A 26,307-nucleotide genomic window follows, 5' to 3' on the forward strand; every position below is an offset into this window, starting at 1 on the left:
CGGAAGTTATGGGTTCTCGAGGCAAATTTGTTCCTTGTGAGGAGAGGCATCTCTGTGCAAAGTTTCATGTCTCTACGACATACAGGGCATGAGATATGCCCATTCAAAGTTTGCAATTTCATTCGGTTGCTATAGCGCCCCCCTTTGGCCAATTGATGTAATATTGCTTCATTCGCATCCTCCCATGACCCTCTACCACTGTGCCAAATTTCACATGGATTGACCAAGTCAGTGAGGAGAAAAACGTGGAACAGACACACACACAGAGTTTTCGTCATTATATAGTAAGATAAAATAATCAGAAAATGTAACATATATAATAATATTAACCTCTGAAATGTGCTTCTCTGCATAATGAGTGCTGTCAATTATTGTTCCTTTATGTAGACACTGTGTTGCTTATACTGCTGTACTTCAGGTATAACTCTAAATAAGGGTATTTTACTTGTAACATAGTATTTTTAAATTGTATGAGATATACAAAGGCATTCAACCTATAAAAACCCAAAATGTTATAAAACACTTGAAAGATGTTAAATAAATATTGATCTCATGCCACAGAAGTGAAATAAGTAAAATCTTATAACATGCAAAGAGGGGAAATAAACAGACTTCACATGCATAATACTTTCTCTCAGTTTGAATGTAAAGTTAATTATCAAACAAATATTATTCTTCTCTTTCACACCCCTTTTTGCTTCATGTTAACTCTTATTTTTATAAATAAAGTCACTGCATGTTGAGACAAAAATCACAAGAAAATAACTGTCAACTGACGTGTTTCAACAAAACCAACTGCAGTGTTTTCTCCCTGCAGCTATTATTTTTTTCTCTTGACGGCTCATTTCTTAGCTTCACACACTACATTAACCTTTCTTCCTTTACGTATCTTGTTTGACTTATAGAGTAAAATGTGTGACATAATAGTTTTGTTTTATCATGTTTTACTGTCACTCAAACAAACTATTTAACACTGATTAACAGTTCTGTGTGTGTAATTCATGAACTTCTTATCAAGGAAGACAGTCTCTGAGGTGTTGATGGGATTAGGGTAGATTGAATCAGACTGTATTGGTAGGTTAATTGGCCTCTCCAGGGTTTTCTGAGTTGTATTCACCTTACTTGTCACTCCGACCTCTTGACTGACCCAGCCCACAACCCCCTCCTCTGGATGTCGTTCTTCAGAGAGCTGTACAGCTTCACTGTGGACTTCTGTCTCCACTGCATAGCGACTAAAAACCCATCTCAACCACACACAGAATTGGACCTGAAAGATTTCTTTCTTGCCACACCTACAGTTTGAACGGCATGTCTCTCATATTCATCCTGTAAAACTTTTGTAATCACCTGAAGTCAAAATGAAGATTGCAGCCTTCAATGCAAAAAACCTGGGATGGAAAAAAGTCACGAACAAGATGGTGGTCCACTACCTCACCAAGGTAAGTCCTTCATCATAATGATTTTATGGACAGTATACCACTGATAATAGCAACATATGAATGTATGTCGTTTACACAACAAGTTGTGCTGACTGCGTGTCCTGCAGATCATGTCTCAGTACAGTGTGGTGGTGATACTGGAGGTGATGGATAAGAGCGGTAAGGCCATGGAGAAGTTACTGAAAGAGCTCAACAACAACAGGTGAGTTCTCTGCACTGTGTTATAAAGATAATGTCATGAAGAGGGAGAAACTCTTTTTCTTGCATGTATACTTTCTCTTTCTCTTCATACTATAATGAATTAAGTATCTAAAAGTGCAGTTGATTTGTTAAAGGTCCAGTGTGTCGGATTTAGGGGGATACATTGGTGTAGAATAAATATAATAAGTATGTTATCTTTAGTGTATAATCACCTGAAAATAAGAATCATTAATTTTTCTATACCTAGAATGAGCTTATTATATCTACATGGGAGGGTGCTCATCTGCAGAGATTGCCACGTTGCATTGCCATGTTTATACAGTAGCTCAGGACAAACAAACCAAACACTGTCTCTAGATAGGGATACTTGTGTTTTCGCATTTTCATGTCAGCCACCATAGTTAGAAGCCACTCCGCGATGAGCAGCATTGGAAAAACACTGACTCTGACGGGTGAGAAACTGTTTTATTCAGTGTTTTTACTGGTTTAAATCAGCGGGTCGTGAACATCTGGATCTGAAGTTATCACAGAAAAAACATGAGCATGGATCAGCAGGTGCTAGGCTAAAAGCCTGTGTCGCACATGCCAAACGGCATCAGAGAAACACTGATTTGTACCCTGAGACTGCTTTATTTAGTGTTTTACCGGTTTAAATCACCTTGTTCTGAAGAGGAGGAGACCTCTGTTGATAATTTGGGTCGCTGTAAAAACCTCCTGAACAATGAACGCTGAAGGAATTCTAACCAGGAGACGTTTCAGGTGGTTGCAATCTGCAATCCTCACCACTAGAGGCCACTAAATCCCCCTTAATCTTACACACTGGCCCTTTAATAAGATAAATAAGGCAAGGAGCATGATTAAGAAAAAACAACAACAGCAACAAAATTTCAGTATTCAGATGAGAAGCTGTGATGTTGACAACAGCCCTTAATAAAAAAGTTTGGATGTAACAGAGGACATACTGATGGTTCAGCTTTTACTTTCATAGCCTCACCTGTAGTAAAACTAGAAAAAATTAGACATAAGACATGAAATTACTATAATCATGATGTGTTCAGCAAATTTAATGGTAAACTAATCTGTTTAGACAGTTTGATGTTGTGTTGATGCATGTGAAAAACTATAAAGAAAAGCGTTTACGAGACTCTGATATTTGTGCACCCATGGAATATGGTGTCATGAGAGGAAAAGACCGGGTTATGCTGACGAAGAACAACCATATGATTTTGTTTTTGTATTCATTAAATTCACTGCAAACTGTCATTCTTAAATAACCAACTGGTTTATTTGTGGGCTCAATAACAGCCTGAGCATTACAAAAATGACTCCTGTAAGCATTTTCTGATCTTTTTTCTCTACTGCAAAGATTTAGGTGACAGAAAGTATTCAGGTGCTTATAGGCAAAGATCATGGTCATGGTTAAAAGAACCGAACAGTGAGCTGGTGGTTGGGTGAGAGACGGCTAATAAAAGATGCTAGCAGGACAAAACGCAACTAAATTATACCACATCTGAGACACACAGACTTCACGTTACTGAACTTCTTTGTTGTTTCCGTTACACTCAGCTCCAACAAAAACCGTCCCTACTCCATGACCGCCAGCTCCCAGCTGGGACGAGACACCTACAAGGAGCGCTTTGTTTGTTTCTACAGGTAGGAGAGCCCAGGTGCACTGTCACTCCCAAATTACAGCTATTATTAAGTATTATGAGGCCAATGTGTGGGATTTACATACAGTTTGTGGTAGTAAGCAAACTCAGAAAGGTTGTCTTCGGGTTCATGTCGCACGCATACAAACACATCAATGTCCTTGTGTTCATACTTTGTATGTGTGTGTCTCAGAGAGGATGATGTGACACTGAAAGCTTGTCATCAGTATGAAGATAATCAAGAAGGAGATGAGGACGCCTTCGCCAGAGAACCCTTCATCCTGCGCTTCCGCTGTCCATCTACGAGTACGTGTTATTTGTCTGTAAGTATTGTGTGTGTGTGTTTTTTTTTTCAAAATGTGTTTTAACTGTCTGGACCTGTGTATTACAGAGGTTAAAGATCTGGTTCTGATCCCAGTCCACACCAAACCGAACGACTCACTGAAGGAGCTGGACGAGCTGCATGATGTAGTCGATGCTGTCAGGAAGAAGTGGAGGACTAATGTAGGTAGACTCTTTTAGAGAGTGCCACATAAATCATATACGTGAGGGTGTTGGTTGACTTCCCAACTCTGAATTTACTGCCTGACACAACTGAGCTGTTTGCCAACGGTTACACCATTTTATGATATTTTTGGAAAACAACTTTAATGGACAACAGAAATATTTTTAGCTCCTGGTTTTACAAAACATTCCAGCAGACACTTTCTTAACATTGATTTTAATGATAATTTCCTTCTAAACCTTAATTTAAATTACACAGAAGCGTTTTCTTTCTTTACTGCAGACATTTAAACCATTCTGCTGTTTTATGAGTTTATGATTGTTTCATATTTGAATGATTTCAGATATGTAAATTATGATGGGTGTGATAAAAAATGCAAAGGATGTTTTGTTTATTTATCAGACTGAAGGCACATAATAGAGTATAGACTGATTTTTTAAAAAAATATGCTCCCATTTTTACAGGTTTAAATTAAAGATCTAACATTTTGCTGATAATACTTATCTTATTATATAATGACGAAAACTCTGTCTGTGGGTGTGTCTGTGTGTCTGTTCCACGTTTTTCTCCTCACTGACTTGGTCAATCCATGTGAAATTTGGCACAGTGGTAGAGGGTCATGGGAGGATGCGAATGAAGCAATATTACATCATTTGGCCAAAGGGGGGCGCTATAGCAACCGACTGAAATTTCAAACTTTGAATGGGCATATCTCATACCTCATATGTCGTAGAGACGTGAAACTTTGCACAGAGATGCCTCTCCTCATGAGGAACGAATTTGCCTCAGATCCTCAGAAGATATGCCATCCAGTTATATAGATTTTCCGCCATTTTGAATTTTTTGAAAAACACTTCAAATCGATCTCTTCCTAGGAAGTTTGACTGATCTGCATGAAACTGGGTGAACATAAATTAGGGACCAATATCTAAAGTTCCCTCTTGGCAAAAGTTGGAAAACTTACTGAAACTGAGCTTCTATAAGGCAATGAATATTGCGGAGGGCGTGGCTCATCACATAAAGGTGTATAACATCTCAAGGGTTTCACCCATCACCACGCAACTTTGTAGCCATATGACCACACATAATCTGAGGGGACCCCTCCATTATTGACCCCATCAAACAAGATGGGGGCGCTAGAGAGCTAATTTCTTATCTAGGCCTAACAGCCATATAGATTTTTACTAAACTTGGTAGATATGTAGAACAGGACGCCTCAAGGTGACTGGAGAAGTTTAACTCTAATTGGCAACTGGGTGGCGCTATAACAACAGAGAAATGCTTAAAAATGGCTAAAATGCAACCGACCGCTGTGGCTCCCCCTGTGGCCGAATTTTTTAATAAACACATTAACTATCTGCCTTTCAACGTGCTACCTCAACTACTAATGTACAGTTTTAGCCCACTAACTATCCCACTATTGGCAATGGTACTACTGTACTTTCAATAAAGCAATCGTACTATCAAATTCACAAAAACTCTGTCTGAATACATTGCTCTTCTTAATGGGTTCAGTTGACTATTTAATCTGTAATTTCCTGTGACCTGTATCCCAAACACACACCTTGTGAAACTGTACGTGGGCAACTGTGCACTCAATGGGTATGGACTAGTGGACTTTTAATGAGCAATAAGTCATGTGAGTAATATGTAAGCCAACTTCCTGATGAACATCTAACTTCATTTTTCTGTCTTTGGATATCCACAGTGGGGGTAGAGTAAAAAAATAACATTTTTTTATGTCATGATTGTTTTCTTTTGCAGAAAATTATGATTTTGGGGGATTTTAATGCAGATGGACGTTATCTCTCCAAGAGGAAGAAGGAGAAGATCCGCATCTCCTCTGCTCCTTATCATTGGCTGATCAAGGATGGTGTTGACACGACGACCAGTAACTGTAATGACCACACCTATGACAGGTAGCTCACATCTCAGGGCTGTTATCTAAATGGATTTTTGTCTTGTTTAATTGTTTTATAAGATTGTGATGCATGTTCTGCCGACAGGATCGTTGTGTACAGACAGACCATGCTGGACGCCATCGTCCCCGGCTCGGCCAAGCCCTTCAACTTCCAGAAAGAGTTCAACCTGACGGATGAACAAGTGAGACTCATCACTGATAGCTTTACTCTATCTTAAAGGGGATGTGTCATTATTCAAACTTTATTTGGTTTCCCAGACTTTGAGTATCAGTGACCACTACCCTGTGGAGGTGGAGCTGAAGACCAATCAGAAAGCACCAGCAGAAAGGACGATGGCTCTGCCCCGGACAACAAAGACAACATCCATCAAAAGACAAACTCAGAAGAAAGGTATCTGTTGTTTACTGAGATCAGAGACACATTTTGTACTTACTGCATTTATGTTTTGCTTTCAGTATTATTAAATCATAAAGTTTTAATGCATCATAAATCTCACATTCTGACCACAATTCAATCTTATTCCCATCTTCGATTGTTAATTTTTAATGATTTTCAATGGTGGTTTACAGCAGTAATTTTGCTTTTCCAAAGCAACAACAACAGTCACCTGGATGAGAGCAAGGAAACATACTGTACATATGTTTAGGTTTATAAATTATAATTAGTATATCTTAAAAACAGCCCTCCCTGTTGATTAAAATTTAACACAAACAGGAGCACAGAAGAAGAAGAAGGCCGAGCTGGCTGAAGCACAGAAGAAGATGGCTGAGCCGGCAGGAGCAAAGAAAAAGATGAAGGCTGAACAAGTAGCATTACAGAAGAATAAGAAAGCTGATTCAGCAGGAGCACAGAAGAAGATGAAGACCGAGCTGGCAGGTGCAGAAAAGAAGAAGAAGAAGAAAAAGAAGGCAGAGCCAGCAGGAGCACAGAAGAAGAAGAAGACTGAGGTGGCAGCATTACAAAAAACGAAGAATATGAGAGGAAAAAGGAAGAGAGGACCATCATCAGACACACCAGCCAAAAGAAGACGTTTGGAAAAATGTCAGACAAACGGACTCTCAACATCTTGCATCACTCAATAATTTTAAAGTGATTTTTATCTGTCACTCTGACTGATCAGGATTTGTACACATCACCAGCTTTTAACTGATAATTGACATTCTTGGATTTCTTTGTGTGTGCATAATGTTACAAAAACAGCAAAAAACTGCCTTATATATGACAACTGAATGTTAATGTGAAATAATTTTAGAGAATGTTCAAGTTTTACTCTGTTGCAACCATTGCACGACAGTTTACCTCAGGTTAAATAAAGTTTTATCCTACAACCTTCGAGATCTAAGGACCGAGACGTTGTGTATTTAAATAAAGTTTATTGCAAGTAATAGGACAGTGTGTGGAAATTCTCTTCTCTTTACCTATGGACAGTTTCCTCTGCACCTGTCTACAAGTTATTGAAGGGGTGCATGAGCCTAATAAACCTTTAATGGACTGATTAGGGCCTTAACCTACTAGTAGGTGGAGCAGACCCCTTCTAACCCATATGCCCATTCAGTCGGGTGATAACATTAAATCATGTGGTGCGCCAAACTATGATGTAATGAGGATGGTTTTAATATCCAAAGCAGGGTGAACTAAAACCACACAAACAGATGAGTTCACATGGTTAACCAGCCTGAGGCTTCTTGTCTCCAAAAAGGACTCAGATGAAGTTATTTTGATGGTTATTTTCCAAATTAGGTTGTTCATTTATATTTGAGGGTAAATAGGGACCCTTTTCTGGCTTTGTAGCATAAACACACCCTCTGGCACCTATTTGAAGAAAGAAAAAAAAAGAATGCAAACTTATTTACATTTTCCCTAAAAGTCAGAAACACTGGATATCTGACACCACATCTCTCTGGTGCTCCAGTTTCTCCTCCTCCGCCTCCACCCTGGGGAGGTTTAAAATGCCATGAGACACCTGAGACACCTCGCTGTGGTCTGACATCTTATACTCACCTGGTTCGCCTCTCTTTGCAGTCGCTCAGTCGTTCTCTGCTCAGCCTGTTCTCTGCACGTCTTGCATCTTCTTATTAACCTGCATTTCACTGTAAACAATTTCTTCTTCTGCTCTTGTTTTACTAATCACTTCCAAGTCTCTTCTTCTCCTTGCTGCCTGTTTTCCATTTCATCTATCTCAGTCCTTCCACCACCTGCTCCTCTGCTTCCTTCAACCATTCTCCATCTTTTTGTCTCTCTCTACCTTCTTCTCTGCATCCCACCACACCTCTGTCTCCACCATGAGTCTGAGTCGTACCAAGCGAATCAGCTCCAGTAGCTCCGTCCGGACCAGCAGTGGGTCAAGGAGGCTGAGTGGTTTCGGTCCTGGTCAGGGGGGTTTCAGTGGCATCTCCCTGAGCAGCAGCTCTCTCTACACGAGTGCCAACGGGCACCACCACGGCCTCGGTGCCCCGCTGGCCTCCCTGTCGGTCAACAAGAGCCTGCTGGCCCCCCTCAACCTGGAGATCGACCCGAGCCTGTCCATGTGCCGAGCCCACGAAAAGGAGCAGATCAAGAGCCTCAACAACCGCTTTGCAAGCTTCATTGATAAGGTAAAAAGACGAGAGCTTAAACAGCAGGTCAATTCATCACTGGTGGAAAGTAACATTACCTGATTTGAGTATCTCCATTTTCTGCTTCAAGTATAAAATGTATTTGTTAATTACACAAAATACAATCAGCAAATAAATTATGTTGAATTACTATAGATTACAATCAAATTTGATTGAGCTCCAGGGGAAATTTATCAACCACCCAGCAGTATGAAGTAATTAAAATGAGCTCCACCTTTACCAGCTGCAACATTTAAGTTATGAATGCATGAATGCATCCATAATTATAATCCAATAATATCATACATAATATTCTGAAACTGGCCATTCTGCATAAAAGTACTCATTCGTCACAAATTATGACTCAACAAAAATGAAGGGAGGACTTGTACTCGCAACAGAGCATTTCTGCACTGTAATACTACTATTTTCAGATAAGAAAAACATCTCGTCTAATTGATGTCTTTTTTTCAAGCCAAAAAAGCTCAACATTCTCTGTTATCGGCATCTAAAATGTGAGGATTTGCTGCTTTTCCCTGATGTGTCATTGTAGATTAAATGCATCAGGATGTTAGATTGTTGGTTGGACCAAATAAGTGATTTTAAACACTTTGTGGTTGTTAATTTGTTTCCTTTATTTCTGGACATTTTATAAACCATATAATTAATTATTTGATCTCGTTGTTTGCTTCAATTTGAAAATTGAATACACTGGACTTGCTCTTGGCTTTAAGCTCTCAAAAGAAGAAAAAAACAGACTCTTCCTCTCACAAATAAAAACTTGAACTCATGAGCAACAGAATGCATCCTCATTTAATCTCATACAGCCAGGTGGTTTTGCTGCTACAGCCTCTTTTGGTCTGGTGTATGACCTTATGGTGGCTAATGTTCAAAAACTTTATATACATATTTAATATATTTTAATGATAAAAAAAATATATAGATTGATTTTAGCCACTTTAAAGGCTCAAGCTGACCTTAATGAAGGCCTCAAGGTCACAATGCCAACACAAGCCAAACTCGTATTTAAGAGCCTGAATGGTTGAGTAACTGCAGACATCAGGCCTGTAGTATAAGGGTAAAATACTGGGTGTTAAATGGGGAAGTGAATCTGTAGTGGTGTTGTTGAGGTTCCTGAAGAACACACATTTCCCACAGAAGGAGTGACCAGCCCTGTGATAAACTCGGACATCGATACCATACTTAGGGAACATCTCCGCTTTCTCACGGAGTCGGTAACACACTTTCACAATGGAGGCATTGTTGACATCTCACATCAGCAGAGATACACTTCGGGCGGATTGAGACAGAGTGCTGGACGAAGGTCCAAATATACAAATGTACAAAACTATTATCTACTTTTTAGCTTTTTGAGAGCTGATTTTTTTTTTCAATGTACCACAGAGAACTAAAACACTTGATATAGTATTGACCTATTAGGATAAAAAAAATCCTTTTGATTGTGAAACTCCCACAATGTTAGTTGTTTAAAGCAGAACGCGCAGAATTTAAATGAATTTTAGTGTACAGAGAAAAAAAAAGATCACATGGTAATATTAGTAAAAAAAAACAAAAACAATATATAGTAAATTTGTGTTAGCATAAATGATATAAAATCACCTGGTAATATATTCTTTGAAAATATATATATTTGTTTACTTCATTTTACTGCACTCCATCTAAATTTCCTGAGGGAAATTCTTTTTTTGTTCTTTGTTATTGTTGTTGTTGTTGTTTTGTTTTGGAGCAGCTAGAGATCCCAAAATAACAGTCAAGGTCTTAGATTTGTGTTAATCTCTGAGTTTACACCCAAAATGATTCAAATTAATTTGGAAATTTTAGTGTAAAATGCTCTCAAGGATGTTATCGTTTAAGTCAGAATGCAAAAGTTCAGTAAGTGAGTAAGATTGTGTAGTAAGCAAAACAGTTTCAGTGTTCCAAGACAAAATATTGTGAAGCACTTGCAAGCTTGTCTCCATCCTTCTCTGTAAGTGAGACGGTTGTTGTGACTGTCCGGCTAACAGGGGACTCACAAAAGGGTCCTTGTTTGCTCTTATCGTGGTCGTAGGAGCTCTGAGCTGCAGGAGAGGTGAGGTGACTTCAGTCTGGGACTCCTCTGGGCTGATTTATTGATACACATTCAAACTTGGAATCTGATCATTGCAGCTACATTGGGACAATAATTTATTAAATTTTGGACATTGAGGCAGGAAGACCTCTTCTTCTGCTCATCAGAACAGCTAAAGGGCAAAGTCCAGTCAACTGACTGATAAACCAACCCTGCAATTACTGGTGTAATCCAACCCGACTGATCCCAACAGCACTGAAACATTAAAGAGCTGCTTCCCCTCATGCAGAGAAGTAATCAGCCTGATGCAACAGGTAGGCAAAGTTTTATATGTTGCAGCATGATGACCCAGTTTAAATCTGAATGAGGATCAATGACCCACTGGGAAATATTATATTTATTGACACTAGTTGTTGCAAAAATGAACCTGAACAGTGGATTAAAGAACAAAGACAAAAAGCCTTAAAAAGAGCCAAAGATTCAGTGAATGCATCTGGGATTTAAACAGCCTTTTAAAACCTGAATCAGTGGTAATAGGCCACACTGGATATTTAAGCTATCCGTCCCATTTCCGTCCCATTGAGTTATTGTGTTGTAACCTGATGAATCGGGTCAGACACGGTGGGGTTGTGTCTCAGAGGGAGATTATTCTGCTCTGAACAGAACACTGGCTTTGTCTTGGAGGGAGGAGGTATAATGGGTGGTGGATATACCCGGCCGCAGGCAGGAAACACGAGCCATGCAGGTACAGTCAGGTGTTGATGTTGAGATCAAGCTGCTTATCTGCTGGAATGATGCAGTTTCTTTAACCTCTGTTTACCCGAGGAAGGACGGTATTCAGTGAATGCAACTATGCATCCCAGTGACCAGAAGAAAACTTTGGCATTGCATGTTTCTGCAAGCCACATATATGTTACATTTGCATATTTCATATCATATCAGTGTTTCTAAAGTGACGTAGTATACAAGCTGATTCTGTCATCAGGTGGTGGAGGGTATGGTGGATGGTATTACACCTAGGCGGGATGTCTGCCAAGCTGCAGACCACTGTGCGAGACCAACAAACGACAAAACCGGTTGTGATGTAATGACTCATCACTGTGTTTCCAGCAGCTTTTAGGGCACTGAATGTGGGTGTTTTGTAGCGATCTGTTGCTGTTTTTCCAGCCAGGATAGCGCCCGGTGTCCGTTTACCAAGACATCTCTGCTCTTCCAGCAGGGATTGAGCCCCTAAAACCGGTATTTTAAGCAAAAAGATGATCTTTTCCGAACCATAACCAAGTAGTTTTTGTGCCTAAACATAACCACAACATAGCAGAAATGTAAAGTTTCAACATATCTTCTACATAATAACATACAAATGTAACATATCTATGGTTCGCAGAAACATACAATGCCAAAATTTTTCTAGCAATTTGGTTAGCAGCTAACTAAGAGTGGTAGAATATTGTTAGACATGGTGGAATGTATTGTCATAGTTTGGTATTTTGAGAGACCTTAGAATCCTTCATACTTACTGGAGGTAAAGGACAATGATGAAGTTTCTGTCTCCCATGATAAATAGTAAGACCAATGGTAACACACATCATGCCTCCTCCCTGGTGGCATGATTATACATGATTCTGACGTGAATCACACTGAAAGCAAAAGCCGAGCAAATACAATGTTACTTAAAGTTTTTGGTATTACGGTGTCCAAAGGTCTTCTCTACTGTCAGATTTGTGTTGTGATAAACCGATATATTCGAGTAAGGACAGCTTAGGCTCATCGATTTTGTTCCATTATTCATCAAAGTGAAGACTGACCAAAAGTTTTCCACATCGACATCTAATTTAATTGGTCCATAAACTGCCAGAAAATAGTGAAACATGTCCATCACAAATACACAGAACTAAAGATAACATCTTTGAATTGCTTGTTTTGTCCAACCAACTATCAAACCCCCAAAACAGTCAGTTTACTAACAGAAAACACACACACAAAAAAACCTGTAAATATTCACCTTTAACAGACTGGGATTTTTGCATTTAAATGTCCAGTGTGTAGGAGTTGGTGGTATCTAATGACAGAAATGGAATATAATATAGTATAAAGCAAGTCAATCCCCATCAGTCCCCATAGACACCCATGTTAAATCGCCCAACTTTACAGCAGAAATAAACATGTTTACAGCCTGTTACAAAAACAGTTTTGGTCTCTATAGCTAATTTCCCCGTTCATGACAACTGGGGTGAATTTTTATATAACTCACCTGTTTACATTTTAGCAGGCTTAACGTTACGCATGATTAAGGCGGGCCACTTTGAGTGACAGGCTGTCTACTACTCATAGTGTACTCCCCTTGCTCCTCCACAGCGTCAGCCTGTCACCCAAATATGTTCACTTCAGGCTCCAAAAAAAATCAAGATGGCGACAACCGAAATGCAGAACTCAGGCTTCAAAACATGAGTCCACACGCCAATGTTTGACATCATGAGTTAGCCATGTTATTGCTACAATAGCCCAGAACAGACAAGCAAAATACTCAAGTTTTGCATTTTCGTGTCAGCCACGGAAGTTCTCCTACACACTTGGCACACAGAAGAAGTTTTAGTTGGTTGCAGCTTGCAACTGCAACTGCTGGATGCTACAAGTCCTTCACACACAATTGACAAAAAAAACAAAAACTAGCCACTGTTGTTGCTACATGTTAACATGGTGGACTTAACCAGCTAAAGAGAAGCAAACTAAACTAACTTTCAGAAACAAACAGAGAAACTGTTTGCTAACAGATTAGGGAAAATAGCTCGAAGCGAAACAGCCATTATGGCCAAGTGGACAAATTTTGGTGATTTTATTTTAGTAAAAGTAAAATATGGTCATTTAATTAGGATGGAGAGCTGGCTAACAAACACAATAACCTCCAAAATGGCTGTCAGAAGATATTTATGGCATCACCTCCATCATTCAGGTACGTTACCTGGAGCAGCAGAACAAGATGCTTCAGACCAAAATGGATCTGATGCAGGGCCAGGTGGTGAACCGGTCCAACGTGGAGCCCCTGTTCGAGGCCTACATGGCGGGTCTGAGGCGCCAGATGGACCTGGTCAATAATGACAAGACCAAACTGGACGGGGAGCTGAGGAACATGCAGGGCTTGGTGGAGGACTACAAACACAAGTAAGTAAAGTCACTGTGAGTTCTGTAATATCTCAGTATATGTTATTTCATTTTTGTCTCACCTCTGTTACAGATACGAGGAAGAGATTAACAAGAGAAACAACCTGGAGAACGACTTTGTTATCCTGAAGAAGGTCAGCGCGCACACACATTCATTCATACATCACAGGTGTGGTGGTAAGGTGAACCACTCTATTGTCCTCCTTTGCTCTCATCTCTACATTCCCACATGCATCAAAACCCATAAATGCTTTGGGAACTTTATCGTCAGCGTCACATGAGAACAGCAGTCGGAGTCCATGTAAGACAGTCTGGAAATTTGCCAACCCAGGACTTAAAGGTCAGAAAATGATCATGACTGGAGTTTTATAAAAAAAAACAAAAAAAAAAACCCCAAACTTTATTCACTATGTGTTTTTGTTTTTTAATCATGCTAGCTTATCCCCCGACTTTCTAACTATTGAATGGATTGCCGCGAAATTGGTTTAGACATTTGTGTTCCCTACAGGACTTAATTATTTACTCTTCTACTCAAACATTTGCAAGACCAGCTTCACAATACTGCAGAGGGAAACCATACGTTTGCAGAGTGGCCTTTGGGTTATTTTTTTCTTACTGCAAACCAAAGTTGCTTTCACGATTTGATTGCATGACAGCTTAATTTGCTGTGCAGTGGCTCTGGTTGGCAGATCCAGAGCGATTCAAGATGAATGGGTGAATCACCCGGTCAAAGTTTTTGTTAAATAGCTTGAATCACAGGTAGATTTGCTTCTCTGGCTGTGCGAAAAGCCGCGCTGAATGACAGCTTATGACTGTATGCAGTCGTCCAGTTTTAAACTTATTTTTATGTTTTCCTTATTGAAAGTAAAAATTACCTTCAGACACATTTGAAGACATTATTTCATTTAACTGAAATCATGATCTTTCCCTAAACTTTAACAGGGTGCCCTTGTTACCTAAACCCTGGACAGGAGGCTATGCGTGGACGCAGGGTTCCAGTGTCAAAGTCCTGCACTTTGTACATCCAACAACCTCCTTGCATAGCCTACATAATATATGAATGTAGTGTTCCTTGACTTGACAGACACGTCTCTGAACATCAATCCAGGTAGCAAATACGTTACCACAGCAACATCAATAACCAAGCAGTCAAGTAACATACAACTGTAATGTGACAGGGTTGTTGTCTGTGGAGGAAAAAGATTCACAGGACTTTACTGCTGCAACCGTGAGATTAAAGATGTCTGTGAGCACATGCAATCGTTACACGGGTTTTCTTTAACAGTGGTTTTAGCCTGGCAAAATGCATGACTCTGGGGATGGAGAAGTTGGCCCACCACCTTAGTCCAGATTAAAATATCTCAATAATTATTGGTTGGATTGTTTGAAATTTTGTACAGACAGGGGCCAGTAGTAGCTCAGTCCATAGGAACTTGGGGTCTGGAGGGTTATCGGTTCAAATCCCCGTACAGACCAAGCAAGGAGCGTGGACTGGACTGAATCCCCAACTGCAGGATGCCTGTCCAAGGCAGCCCCCTCACTCTGACATCTCTCCATTTATTGTTTATGCATGTGTGTGTATTTCGGGACACTTTGTAAATGACAACAGAGTGAAAAAATATTGAGTTTACCCTCAGTGATTAATAAAGTATATCTTCTTCTTCATGGTTCTCAGAGGATGACTCCTACTGACCTTGTATATCTCTTCACTTTTCCTTAAGCGTCGCCATGAGGTTCACATTTTTGTGGTTTTGAGTGAACGAAACTATAAACCAACTATTGGATGGATTTCTATTAAATTTGGTTTAGACATTCATGTTCCTCTCAGGATGAGCCGTAATAACGTTGGGCATCCTCTGACTTCGTCATTAATCTCTGTGTGGTTTTTGTTTCTGTGTTCAGGATGTAGACTCAGCTTACCTGGTAAAGGCTGACCTGGAGGATAAAGTGGGAGCTCTGACTGATGAAATCAACTTCCTGCGCAATGTCTATGAGGAGGTATTGAAAATTTTTAAGGCTTTAAAACAGTTAGAATGTGAAAAAGGTTTAGATTTATCAAACGTATTTGTCGTCTTTCTGTATTTCTCTCCAGTTATTTCCCTCCAACTGTCACACTTTCCTTTCCATTGTTCTGCTTCCGTCTCATGACTCACTGGGGACTTAACACCAAACATTAACTGCCTCTGGAGGTTGTTTTTTTTATATCAGCTAAAGGAAATATTTTTTCTTTTGTTTTTGTTGTTGTTACTTATTGTCAGAGAAAAATGATTCGTATTATCCCCAAGAGAGCTTAATGCTCTGCAGCTCCAGAGAAACATGACATGTAACCTGGTGATGAGCTAAAAATATGTAATGAGTAGAAAAGCATGTGTTTGTTGTATTTTCATGTGTTTACCTAAATCATCAAAGCTGTGATTAATGTGTGTACTTGATAACGGTTAGGAAAAGATAATTTTTTGACTTAAATACCTGGTTTGGGAGCGCACGATCCCTGCTGGAAGTGCAGCAAACAGGAATGACTCTCTAAATCACAACTGATTTTGTTGGCTGTTGGTCTCAAATAGAGATCTGCAGCCTGGCAGGTGTCTCGCCTAGGTGTAACGCCATCTACTATCCCCTTCAACTTCAGAGGACAAAGTCAGCTAATACACTAAGCTACTTTAGCAATGTTGATACATATGACACGTACATATGTAACCTATCTGTAGTCTGCAGAAAAGCACAATTCCAACATTTTCTTCTGCTGACTGGACTCGAATTTGGTGCCTTGCCATATTTTAGCTTGAAGCAAACAGATTATCTTTGGGTTTTGCACTGTTGACTGTACAAAAAAAAAAAGAAGAGTCTGAGGATGGCACTTTGAAGTACGACGAATAAAAAATTACTGGCAAATTACAATGAAAACAATGCTTGACTGTGTAATGTCAAGATTATTGTTGACTGAGTTTCAGATGAATCTATCAGGACAAAAGTCATTTAGTAGTCTTTTTTTCCCCTTTTTTCTCGTTGTTATGATGCAGTAACTTCTAACATGTGTCTGAAAAGTCAGACAACTACAATTGAACTGAAACACTCACATCATAATCAACATATGAAAGACCCACACAACAATTTCCAATAAAAATCAAACTTACATTTGAACAGCTCTGATCCTGTTCATCGAAAATGTAATTTATATTTGGCTCATTGCATGTGGACCTATGTTATTTGTGTCTCACTTCTGTTTTGTTTCCTGCACCAGGAGCTGCGTGAGCTGCAGGCGAGCATCAAAGACACCTCGGTGGTGGTGCAGATGGACAACAGTCGCAGCCTGAACATGGAGCAGATTGTAGCTGAGGTCAAATCTCAGTACGAGGAGATCGCAGCCCGCAGCAGAGAGGAGGCTGAGGATTGGTACAAGAGCAAAGTAAGAAAAGAAGTGTGCAGAAAGCACAAGATAAGATATCCAGCATCCATTGTAATCTGTTATATTAGCCTTCAGTGTGATCTGTAACAGAGACATTACACATTCGACCCACTGAATTCACATCTCTTAACAAAAGAAGTGTTAAATTGTGATTTGAGAGTGAAATCCAAACTGTCCTATACAGACACACAAGCTGAACTAAGAAGACATTTGAGAGTGACAGTAGTAGAGGAAGTATTCAGATCAGATTCAGGTCAGATATTCAGATTACGAGTTCAACATTTTACTTAGGTGTGGTAGTAGAATAGGAGTATTACTAACTATATGTACTGCAAGTATCAAAAGTAAAAGTAGTCATTATGCAGAACTGCCAGTTTGATATTATTTTATTTGTGATGAATAAGCAGTGCTAAATGTATCAGTGTATCAGTGGCTCAGGAGGTAGATTGGTTGTCTACCAATCAGATGGTATATCATAGCTATAAATGTGTGAGGATTGGTCTAAGCTCTCTGCTCAATAAGACAAGGCAGTGATGCAGCTAATGTGAACCTCCCTCTGTCTGTAGTTTGACCAGATGTCGGTGCAGGCGAGTCAGTATGGAGACGAGCTCCGCATCGTGAAGGGAGAGGTGGCTGAGGTCAACCGACTGATCAGCCGGCTGCAGAGTGAGATCGAGGCTGTCAAAGCTCAGGTACACCTACAGGAAAGATGCAGCCCTTGTAGAATGACATTTTTTAGATGATTCTAAGTATAGCATGGATGATTTGTTGCCCTGTCTCCTCACTCAGCGTGGCAGCCTGGAGAACCAGCTGGCTGAGGCTGAGGAGCGTGGAGAACTGGCTGTGAAAGAAGCCAAAGCCCGGACCAGAGACCTGGAGGACGCTCTGCAGAGGGCCAAACAAGACATGGCCAGACAGCTCAGAGAGTATCAGGTGAGTGAGAGACATTCACTGCTTCTCAAAGTCAAGGGGGACAGGTCCTTCCAAGTCTGGTCCTACAGAGGCTAGGCACGACTCCTTCCTAGCACCCGGTGAACACACATTGGAACAGGCGAGAGAGCACCCAGGTGTGTGTCACTGAAGAGGCCTCGCCTTTACTTCCGGCAAATGGTGCTCAAAGAGTTGTGAGTACTTAATGCCCACTGAGGATACAAGCATGCGTCCTTGAAAAGTCTCGGAAGTAAGGATTTGGTCCTTGATGAAATTTGAAGGATCCTTGACATTGGAGCAGTCCTTCAGTGGGATTCGATGACATGAAATTCAGCCGTTTAAGGATCCTTCCTTGACTTTGAGACACAACAACATACACAAAAGTTATATTGATCTGAGTCTGTTCTTGTTTCACACTTTGCACATCCTTGAGTCCTTTCCTTGCCGTCTGTCCTTGCATTTTAGTCACTTCCCCCTATATGATATTTTATTCTCCACCTGCAGGACCTGATGAACCTGAAACTGGCTCTGGACATTGAGATCGCCACCTACAGGAAGCTGCTGGAGGGAGAGGAGGACAGGTGAGAAGAGGAGAAGAAGAATTGTGTCTGTGTGTCTCCTTTAATATAACACACCAACACACGCACTCTGTCTCTTTTTCTTCTGCAGACTTGGACAACAGACCGTCCTCAACATCCAGTCCATTTCCAGCTACAGTGAGTAACCAAAACCTCCTCCATCAATAAGAAGGGTGTAGACATTTAAATGCCTGTCCATGAACAAGACCTCCACACTCTCACTGCAGTGATATGCAGGACAATCTCCTACTCATCCCAATGACTGACATTTTTTGAAAACTTAAAATTAGATTTAAAGGAACAGAGTGTACGATTTAAGGAGATTTTAGCATCTTGAGCTGAAACTTGTCCTGGTTAGAATTCCTTCAGTTTTCATTGTTCAGGAGGTTTTTACCAGGAGCCGAATTATCCGCAGAGGTCTCTTCCTCTCCAAAACAAACAGACCAGGTGATTAAAACACGGAATAAATGAGTTTCAGGTTACAAATCAATATTTCTCCAATGCTGTTGGGCATGTTGCAGATGGGCTGCTAGCTCACCATCTGCTAATGTGTGCTTAACTTATCTCTGATCCAGACGTTCAGGAAGTTTTTTCGGGGGGCTGAATTATTCGTAGAGGTCTCCTCCTTTCCAAAACAAATAGACCTGATGATTTAAAGGCTAAAAACACTAAATAAAGCAGTTTTATGTAATAAATCAGTGTTTTTCCGATGCTCCCATTGCGGAAGGGCTGCTAAGTATGATCACTGGTTTGGTTTGTCCTGTCTGGGCTACTGTAGAAACATAATGGCGCAACGTGGCAATCTCCGCAGACCCACTCCCTATATTTATATAAACGGCTCAATCTAAGGCAACAAAAACACTTATTTTCAGGTGATTAGCCCTGTGATAGTCTGGCGGCTTGTCCAGTGTGTACACTGCCTCTTGCCCAGTGTCAGCTGGGATAAGCTCCAGCACACCCGTGACCTCTAACAACATAAGCGGTCACTTAATTAATATATTCTATTCCATGTCTGCCAATACATCCCCCTAAATTTTATACACTGGACCTTTAAACGCCTGTCCATGACAAAAGGCCCGTTTCCACTGAAGAAGTTCCTGGTACTATTTGGGGGGCAGGAACTTTACAGGAACGTCCTCTCGCTCGGCCCTCTCAACCGCCGTGTCTCCACTGAGAGAGCGGAGTACGAGGACGGTTCCTGTAAAGTTACCGGGCTCTGAATGTGACGTAATCGTCGCGCGACCATTTTGACCGGGGCGACAAGGCTGAGTTTTAAAAATGCCGGCTATTCTGTTGACGTCACATCCCGCCTTGAGTATATCCAATCAGCACCAAGTAAACCCCAAGCCCCACCCAGGAGTTTTTCGGGGCCGTTCTGAGTACCTACTCCGAGGCAGGGACTTGTTTAGCCCCTGTAAAAGTTCCGGAACTCTGTCCTTCGGGGGTGGTTCCTGCAGTGGAGACACGCACCAGCGGCCCCGGCCCCGTAAAATTACCCCGAAGTTCCTGTGGTGGAAACGGGGCTTTTAAAGACCTCCACACTCTTGCTGCAGTGATATGCAGGATGGTCATCTTTTTAGTCCAATTTTTGATATTGCTTGACAACCTATAATTAGATTTAACTTTTTGTTTCTATGAAAATTTTGGGGTGTCACTGTGATCCACTCATGTAAGATGGATTCAACATAACTGCAGTGTCTGTGCTTCATATCTGGCTGGGGACTTTTGTTACTTTAGCCACTTATAATTTACTGACACACTACTCTGTATCTTTGTCTGACTTTATCTTTTTCTTTATATCTTTCTTTCTCTCTGTCTCCACCTACCTGTTTGACTTTTCTTTCTTGTTCACTGCCCTGCCTTTCTTTCTTTCTCTCTCTGTCTCTCTCCAGGTACTAAAAGTACTAATGGCTACCACAGTAACAGCTGCTCTCCTGCTCCAAAACTTCTGATAAAGACAACCGAGACCAGAGACAGCAGCCGATACAGCACTCACTGAGACGACACACAAGACATGCATGCAGTGGTGGAACTGAACTAAGTATATTTACTCAATTACTGTACTTAAAAGGGAACATCACCTAAATGAATAATTCAAATATGTTAAAATTTGAATTTAAATATGTTAAAGTAAACCAGAGAAGGAAGTCTCAAACTTGCGATGTCATAATGGATAAAGTTTTGAGCTGCTCCAAAGACAATGCATGGCAGCCTGATTTTAAGAACCCCCAAAATGTTTTTTTGTTTTTATTTATACTCAAATGAGCTTTATTCTATTGTAGTTGTAGGAGCTAAGTCTACTACTTGCAGCTACTGAGATATTTAACCTGACCTGGCTGACACGCTTGCTTCAGTTGATGCCTCTGTTTCCTGACCTGCAGGCTCCAGTTGCAGAACAATCATCCTATTTATTCATACCAGCATGCAATTTCAGGCATGGTATCAAAGCAGGCAATTTCTTTATTTTCATCAAAAACTGAACACACAACTGTCGAGCATGTCGAGCAATCTTTCATCAAAAACTGACTTTACACCTGATGACATCACAAATTCGAGTTTTAGCACTCTAGTTTTTTTGGATTTGGGAGAGAGCTCTTTTTAATTTACAAATATTTTTGGACAGTCTTAGACCATAGGAATAACATGTATACATTTTTAAATAGACGCAGTTCCCCTTTAAGAAGAAATACTTTTCTTTTCATGCCACATTATACTTCTACTCCATTCCATTTTTACTTTTTACTGCACCACTGCAGCTTTAGTTACTAACAGATTAAGATTTTTGCAAACATTATCACGAGTTTATAAAATATGATACATATATTTGTCCGCTAATCAAATAGTTGAGGTACAAAAAATGAACTATTTTGATGGTTGAAGTTAATAAGTTTGATATACATTAATCTTGTGAAAACATTTCATGGTATTAGCTTTACAAATGTGCAGATTTTGCTGCTTTTTCTTTTAATAACATTATTAATTGTTGTGTGTTAGTAATAATATGGAGGACTGGACTGTTGGTTGGACAAAACAAGCATTGTGGGTAATCGTGACAGTATTTCTTATTATTTTCAGAATTTTTACAAACCAAACAATCAATCAATGAGTGGAGAAAATAATCAGCAAATTAATTCATAATGAAAATAATCATTAGTTAACAGTTCAAAATGAGCTCCAACTCAACCAGCTTCAACAGTAAAATCTTGCTTTGAATGCACGAGTCATAATAATATAATGATAATATATAGAATAGTTTATTTTTCTCCTGTTATTACTTACATTTACCCGATTATACTTACATACTTTTGCCTGAGTAACATTTCAATGCAGGACTTTTATGTGTATTGTGGTATCAGTACTTTTACGTGAAGATCTGAGCACTTCCTCCAACACTGCATGCATGTATCACTATACACACTCGTACACCCACAATAACCATGTGGATGCTTCACAAACACACATCTACAGTTTCATTATAATTTTCTAACATGTTTCTAAATGTGTAAGGGTGCAGGTTAGTTACTAACTTTTACTTACTGTAGAAAAAAGGAAAAATAAAATCATTTATACATCTAAATATGGAAAAGTAAGCACGGGGAATTGTTGTTTCTAATATAATTTAAACTATATAAAGATTTTAATGTGTTAACTGTAGTCAGTTGGGTCAATTGTATCTCAGACTTTAGTTGTACTTAGCAGCATGGGGTCTTTAACCCTCTTTGGTTCCTAACAAACACTGTAATAGACTGCTCTATTATTTGTCTATGCTAAATTGATGTGTGGTGAGATGATAAGAATATAAAAATACTGTAGTCTTGGAGATAATTGTTGGGGATATCCTGCTAGAAGTGTGATTAGATGTGCATTTTGTGTCCAACACAGAATATTGTTTCTTTAATTTGCCAGCTTAATGTGACTGTTTTTGACTCTAAAGTTCAACATTTTCTTGATGCTATTATCAGATAAACATGTAGTCTTCATCTACATATGTGACCACTGGGTTTAAAGTGTTTATTACTTTTCGGCTGTTGCTTTAACAAATAAAATAAAAAAGGAAAAAGGGCTGTGGGGTGTTTTTTTTCTTGCTTTGAAACTTAAAAATAAATATCTTTTGCTGTACTTTTTCTTGCTCTAAATTAGAAAATGATGAAGGAAGGAAGGAAGGAAGGAAGGAAGGAAGGAAGGAAGGAAGGAGGAATCAACACTTAAGATGAAATCAGAATTTCTGTTTTCACATTTGTTGTACGTCTTATATGTGTTTTTTGTGACTGTTACCAAACATACCATTCCTGATCTTATACCCATCTTCATCTGTATATTTATATCTGTATCTTTATGTGGCATATGTGATAAAAGGCCTATATCTTGTATCTAGGCTTACATTTCTGTGGTCTGTTACTCTTTACTTAAACTTATGTTGCAGTTTCTGTCATTATAATAGAATATAAACAGTGGAAGGTCTATGCAGGTATAAGACGTATAACGACCTCAGTTTCTGACTGTTCACAGTATATCCACCTATCAGCCAAAAAACAACAACAAAGAAACACTGGAATATGTGGTATACCCTCTTCCTCCTCAGTAACATACTCATCTAGTAGTGCACTGACTCATCAGCTACCACCACAAAATTTAGTACAAATAAGATTTTTACATGATGGTAGTACCCAGCCTGTCAGTCCAGTGTTCACAGATATAGCTGAGTATTGTCCTCTAGTGGTACATTTATGCATACTTCAACACACAGGAGCAGAGGAGAGATGACTCAGTTACTGGCATGTGCTTTCTAAAAGCAATCAAGCTCGCCTCTACCACAATAAATAAATCCATCAATAAATAAGCCCATGAAATAAATCCTGAAATAAATAAATGAGGCAATAAATATATACATAGATATAAATAAAAATAAATAAAAAAATAGGTTTTTATTTTAAAAAGTATGTTTTAAAAAGCACTATTTTTGTTTATTACAGGGGGCTTTATTTTATAATGCCACATTTATTTATTCCAGATGACTTTTATTTGATAATGCAATATATTTATTTCAGTGGATTTTCATTTCATGACTCTACATTTACTTTTACAGCTCTGTTTATTGAGCTGAATGGGGTGTGGTTGTCTCACACCAAAACAACTGCACAAGAATTAGCCAGCCAGCTGCAAGACTGTGAAATAAAAGTCCCTTAGGGCAAGGGTGTGTGTGACTTTTTGAAATATGGGGTCTAATGACATAACTAGAAGGTCACGTTTGACTGAAAATACCCCATGATCATAACTACATAATATAATATAATATAATATAATATAATATAATATAATATAATATAATATAATGTAAAGGTACAATAAATTACAACAAAAATATTTTTTTTTAAATCCAACAATTAAATGTTAGGTGGGGCACTTGCCCTTCCCAGCAAGACTGGGCATGACGCGTTTGGGTGACGTTACAGTGATAGTTGTATAGGCTATATGTTCACGTTGACTTAAGCAACTATGAAGCTCCTTCCTCTTGTGTGTCTCTGTGCCATGACTCGGTCCGGATTCACGTCAGCGGATGAAAACGGTGAGAAAAAGAAGGACTTACTGATATGTTGTGTTTGAAAGGATACCGCTGTGTACACATGTTGAGTCTGGAAACAAAACACTGCCAGAGTTATCAGTGGTGGGGGGGTGGGGGGTGGGGATTCCAGCACATCAACAGCAACACTGAGCTCCACTTTAAAATAAAGATGATCAAATGTAGGCTAATGTGTTACATATATACCCTAATAATTAGTGCAGATTAATGTTGGGAGATGTCGTTTAATTACAGCCGCTGTCTGAGTCGTACAGAGCTGTGCATTGGATGAGGGAGTCTCCATGTGCCAAACATAACAGAGTTGCAATGTCCGATTTGGAGTCAGAAATTCCGACTTCCTTGCGGAAAAGGAACGGGAGTGTCCAAAAGGTGGGGGCTGGAGGGAGAGGCGGTTGAGATCATCCTAACGTTTGCCTGACAACACTGCTGCTACACAGTAGCGGGGCGTCGTCCACCCTGCAAAGATAATTGCGCTGCTTCCTCTAATCAAACCAGATCGATATTTGTGGAAACATCTCTGATAGCCTACTTGTGATGAACTCTGGGTGTGTCCGCCGCCGGAGAGTCACTGAGAGTTTGGCTGATAGTTTTCTTTGAACAGGAAAATTAGAATAATGAGAAAAGGGACCAGAGAGAGTTGTTTGCTCTCTTGTTTAACCTGGGGCACATTCAATCTTAAAACAGTGTGCACCGTTTCGCAACAGTTTGCAGGTTATGTGACGTGTTTCCTTGTAAACAGTGTGCAGTGGGCTGTGTGGTACATTTTCTCTCGTTTGGTGGGTGTATCAGAGGAGCACCCAATCAGCAGCAACATGTACACAGATCAGCCAAAACATTAAAAGTGAATAACTTTGATTATTTTGCTCCAATGCATTGTTCTGCTGGGAAACCTTTGGTTCTGGCATTCATGTGGATACCACCCATGGGCGTAGCGGACGCGGGGTACACGTGGGACATGTCCCTCGCACTTCCCGTATCTGTGCCCTCCGCCCCCCGTCCCCCGCACTGTTTTACAGCCATTACAACCGTTCAATTCGTTTTTAACATATGGTAACGTGTTTTTCCGAGCTGACTTTAAACGCACCATGAGTAGGCCTGAGTAACAAACTAATATCCCGCAGGATTTAGACTGTGACAGACGGTAAATCTCCGCTAATGAATGCGCTAGACTGTGACAGACGGTAAATCTCCGCTAATGAATGCGCTTCGATACAAGCTTTGACACGGACTGATTGAATGAGGAAATGAAACAGCGTGTAAGAGGGAGGAGACAGAGAAAAACTCAGGGTTTATTGAAGAAAACCTGCCAGCAAGCAGGTTAGGTTCACAGACTCAGTTGCCATGGTGATCGACTCAGAGTTTGATTTACCTCTCTTTCTGGAACTGAAAACCCAGACTGTCCCTCATGTCAGGGTTAACATACTCAGAGTTTTCACTAAACCCGCTTTCTGGAATACTCCTCTGTGCTGCTGCTGGGCAGTGCTAGTCTGGGGCCGTTTAGTGGCCGTTTTGGTAAGCAATCGGAACCAGGGCAAGAGACAGGATCCGGAATTCGATGGATGCGCCTTTCCGTCAAAATAAAAGCACCAAGCTAATAAAAATGCGGTGAAACTTTTTAATTTAAAGAATATAAATTACAAGAAAAGCCCCAAGCCATTAAGTTAACCTTTTTCTTTTATTGTATTTAATTGTGTTACAAGTTATTGTCTATTTCAGTTGTCTGTTTCATTTAATAGGCACTTAGTTTGTAAATGCATTTTTTCGATAAAGTTTGGGGCAGTGGGGGCGGAAGAGAGAGGAAAACTGTGTGATGCTCGCCATGTAGCATGCTCTATTAACCACAACAACAATATGGTACTAAACCGGAGACGGAAATTGATGGTGCGCCAGAATTTAAAGTTTTACTTTGGTGAACACTTTTACTTTGGTGAATTTGGTGAATTCTGGATCCGCTCTCTAGACCGGAACCAGAATCCAGACAGTCTGCAACGGTGTCTGAGTGGGTGGAACATGTCAAGTGGTGTGGTGTGTCCGTGACAAGTACAGTAGGTATAACTCGCACAGCGGCGTAAATATAGATAGTGCAGGCAGTGTGGTTGCATTTCTGCATTAAAGGGACTTTTCGGTTTATTTCAACCCGTCTCCTATCGTCCTAAATTTGGTTCAAGTGACTAGTGACATACAGATAATAGTTAGCATGTTAGCCGTTAGCCTAGATACAGCCGGGGCGCATAGTAGAGTCAGACCTGTTAAAACGTAAGTGAACGGGCATACT

General features: G+C 40.0%; 3 protein-coding genes across 4 annotated transcripts in view; all 3 read left to right on the forward strand.

Moving 5' to 3' along the window:
- Positions 1–1,247: 1,247 nt before the first annotated feature.
- LOC126385921 (deoxyribonuclease-1-like) lies at positions 1,248–7,795 on the forward strand. The gene is made up of 10 exons (XM_050037965.1): positions 1,248–1,439; positions 1,547–1,641; positions 3,207–3,293; positions 3,483–3,595; positions 3,681–3,793; positions 5,559–5,713; positions 5,801–5,897; positions 5,974–6,106; positions 6,431–6,663; positions 7,739–7,795. The coding sequence occupies exons 1-10, from the start codon at positions 1,359–1,361 to the stop codon at positions 7,793–7,795; spliced, it is 1,164 nt and encodes a 387-aa protein (XP_049893922.1). The 5' UTR covers positions 1,248–1,358.
- Positions 7,706–22,509, forward strand: si:dkey-222f2.1 (intermediate filament protein ON3). The gene is made up of 10 exons (XM_050037378.1): positions 7,706–8,310; positions 13,329–13,537; positions 13,611–13,671; positions 15,440–15,535; positions 16,779–16,943; positions 17,510–17,635; positions 17,733–17,876; positions 18,378–18,454; positions 18,543–18,589; positions 20,344–22,509. Exons 1-10 carry the CDS (start codon positions 7,999–8,001, stop codon positions 20,448–20,450), a joined length of 1,344 nt encoding a protein of 447 aa, XP_049893335.1. The 5' UTR covers positions 7,706–7,998; the 3' UTR covers positions 20,451–22,509.
- A 1,372-nt stretch (positions 22,510–23,881) lies between these two features.
- LOC126385592 (uncharacterized) overlaps positions 23,882–26,307 on the forward strand; it is a 10,147-nt gene continuing 7,721 nt past the window's right edge. Inside the window, exon 1 of one of the 2 annotated variants that reach the window (XM_050037394.1) lies at positions 23,882–24,017. In XM_050037394.1, coding sequence (XP_049893351.1) covers positions 23,948–24,017 — 70 coding nt within the window. In that variant the 5' untranslated portion in view covers positions 23,882–23,947. Of the gene's footprint in view, positions 24,018–25,258; positions 25,350–26,307 lie in introns of those variants that run through there. The other variant, XM_050037393.1, reaches the window with a different exon arrangement.

Source organism: Epinephelus moara, chromosome 24 (genome assembly GCF_006386435.1).
Source record: "Epinephelus moara isolate mb chromosome 24, YSFRI_EMoa_1.0, whole genome shotgun sequence".
Lineage (NCBI taxonomy): Eukaryota > Metazoa > Chordata > Actinopteri > Perciformes > Serranidae > Epinephelus > Epinephelus moara.

Excerpts from the sequence above, each read along its gene's own strand:
- LOC126385921 (XM_050037965.1), top strand. The coding sequence starts at position 1,359 with ATGAAGATTGCAGCCTTCAATGCAAAAAACCTGGGATGGAAAAAAGTC. Across the intron at positions 1,440-1,546 it reads TGGTCCACTACCTCACCAAG|ATCATGTCTCAGTACAGTGT; the intron begins GTAAGTCCTTCA and ends CGTGTCCTGCAG. Across the intron at positions 5,714-5,800 it reads AATGACCACACCTATGACAG|GATCGTTGTGTACAGACAGA; the intron begins GTAGCTCACATC and ends TTCTGCCGACAG.
- si:dkey-222f2.1 (XM_050037378.1), top strand. The coding sequence starts at position 7,999 with ATGAGTCTGAGTCGTACCAAGCGAATCAGCTCCAGTAGCTCCGTCCGG. Across the intron at positions 8,311-13,328 it reads TTGCAAGCTTCATTGATAAG|GTACGTTACCTGGAGCAGCA; the intron begins GTAAAAAGACGA and ends TCCATCATTCAG. Across the intron at positions 18,590-20,343 it reads CCAGTCCATTTCCAGCTACA|GTACTAAAAGTACTAATGGC; the intron begins GTGAGTAACCAA and ends GTCTCTCTCCAG.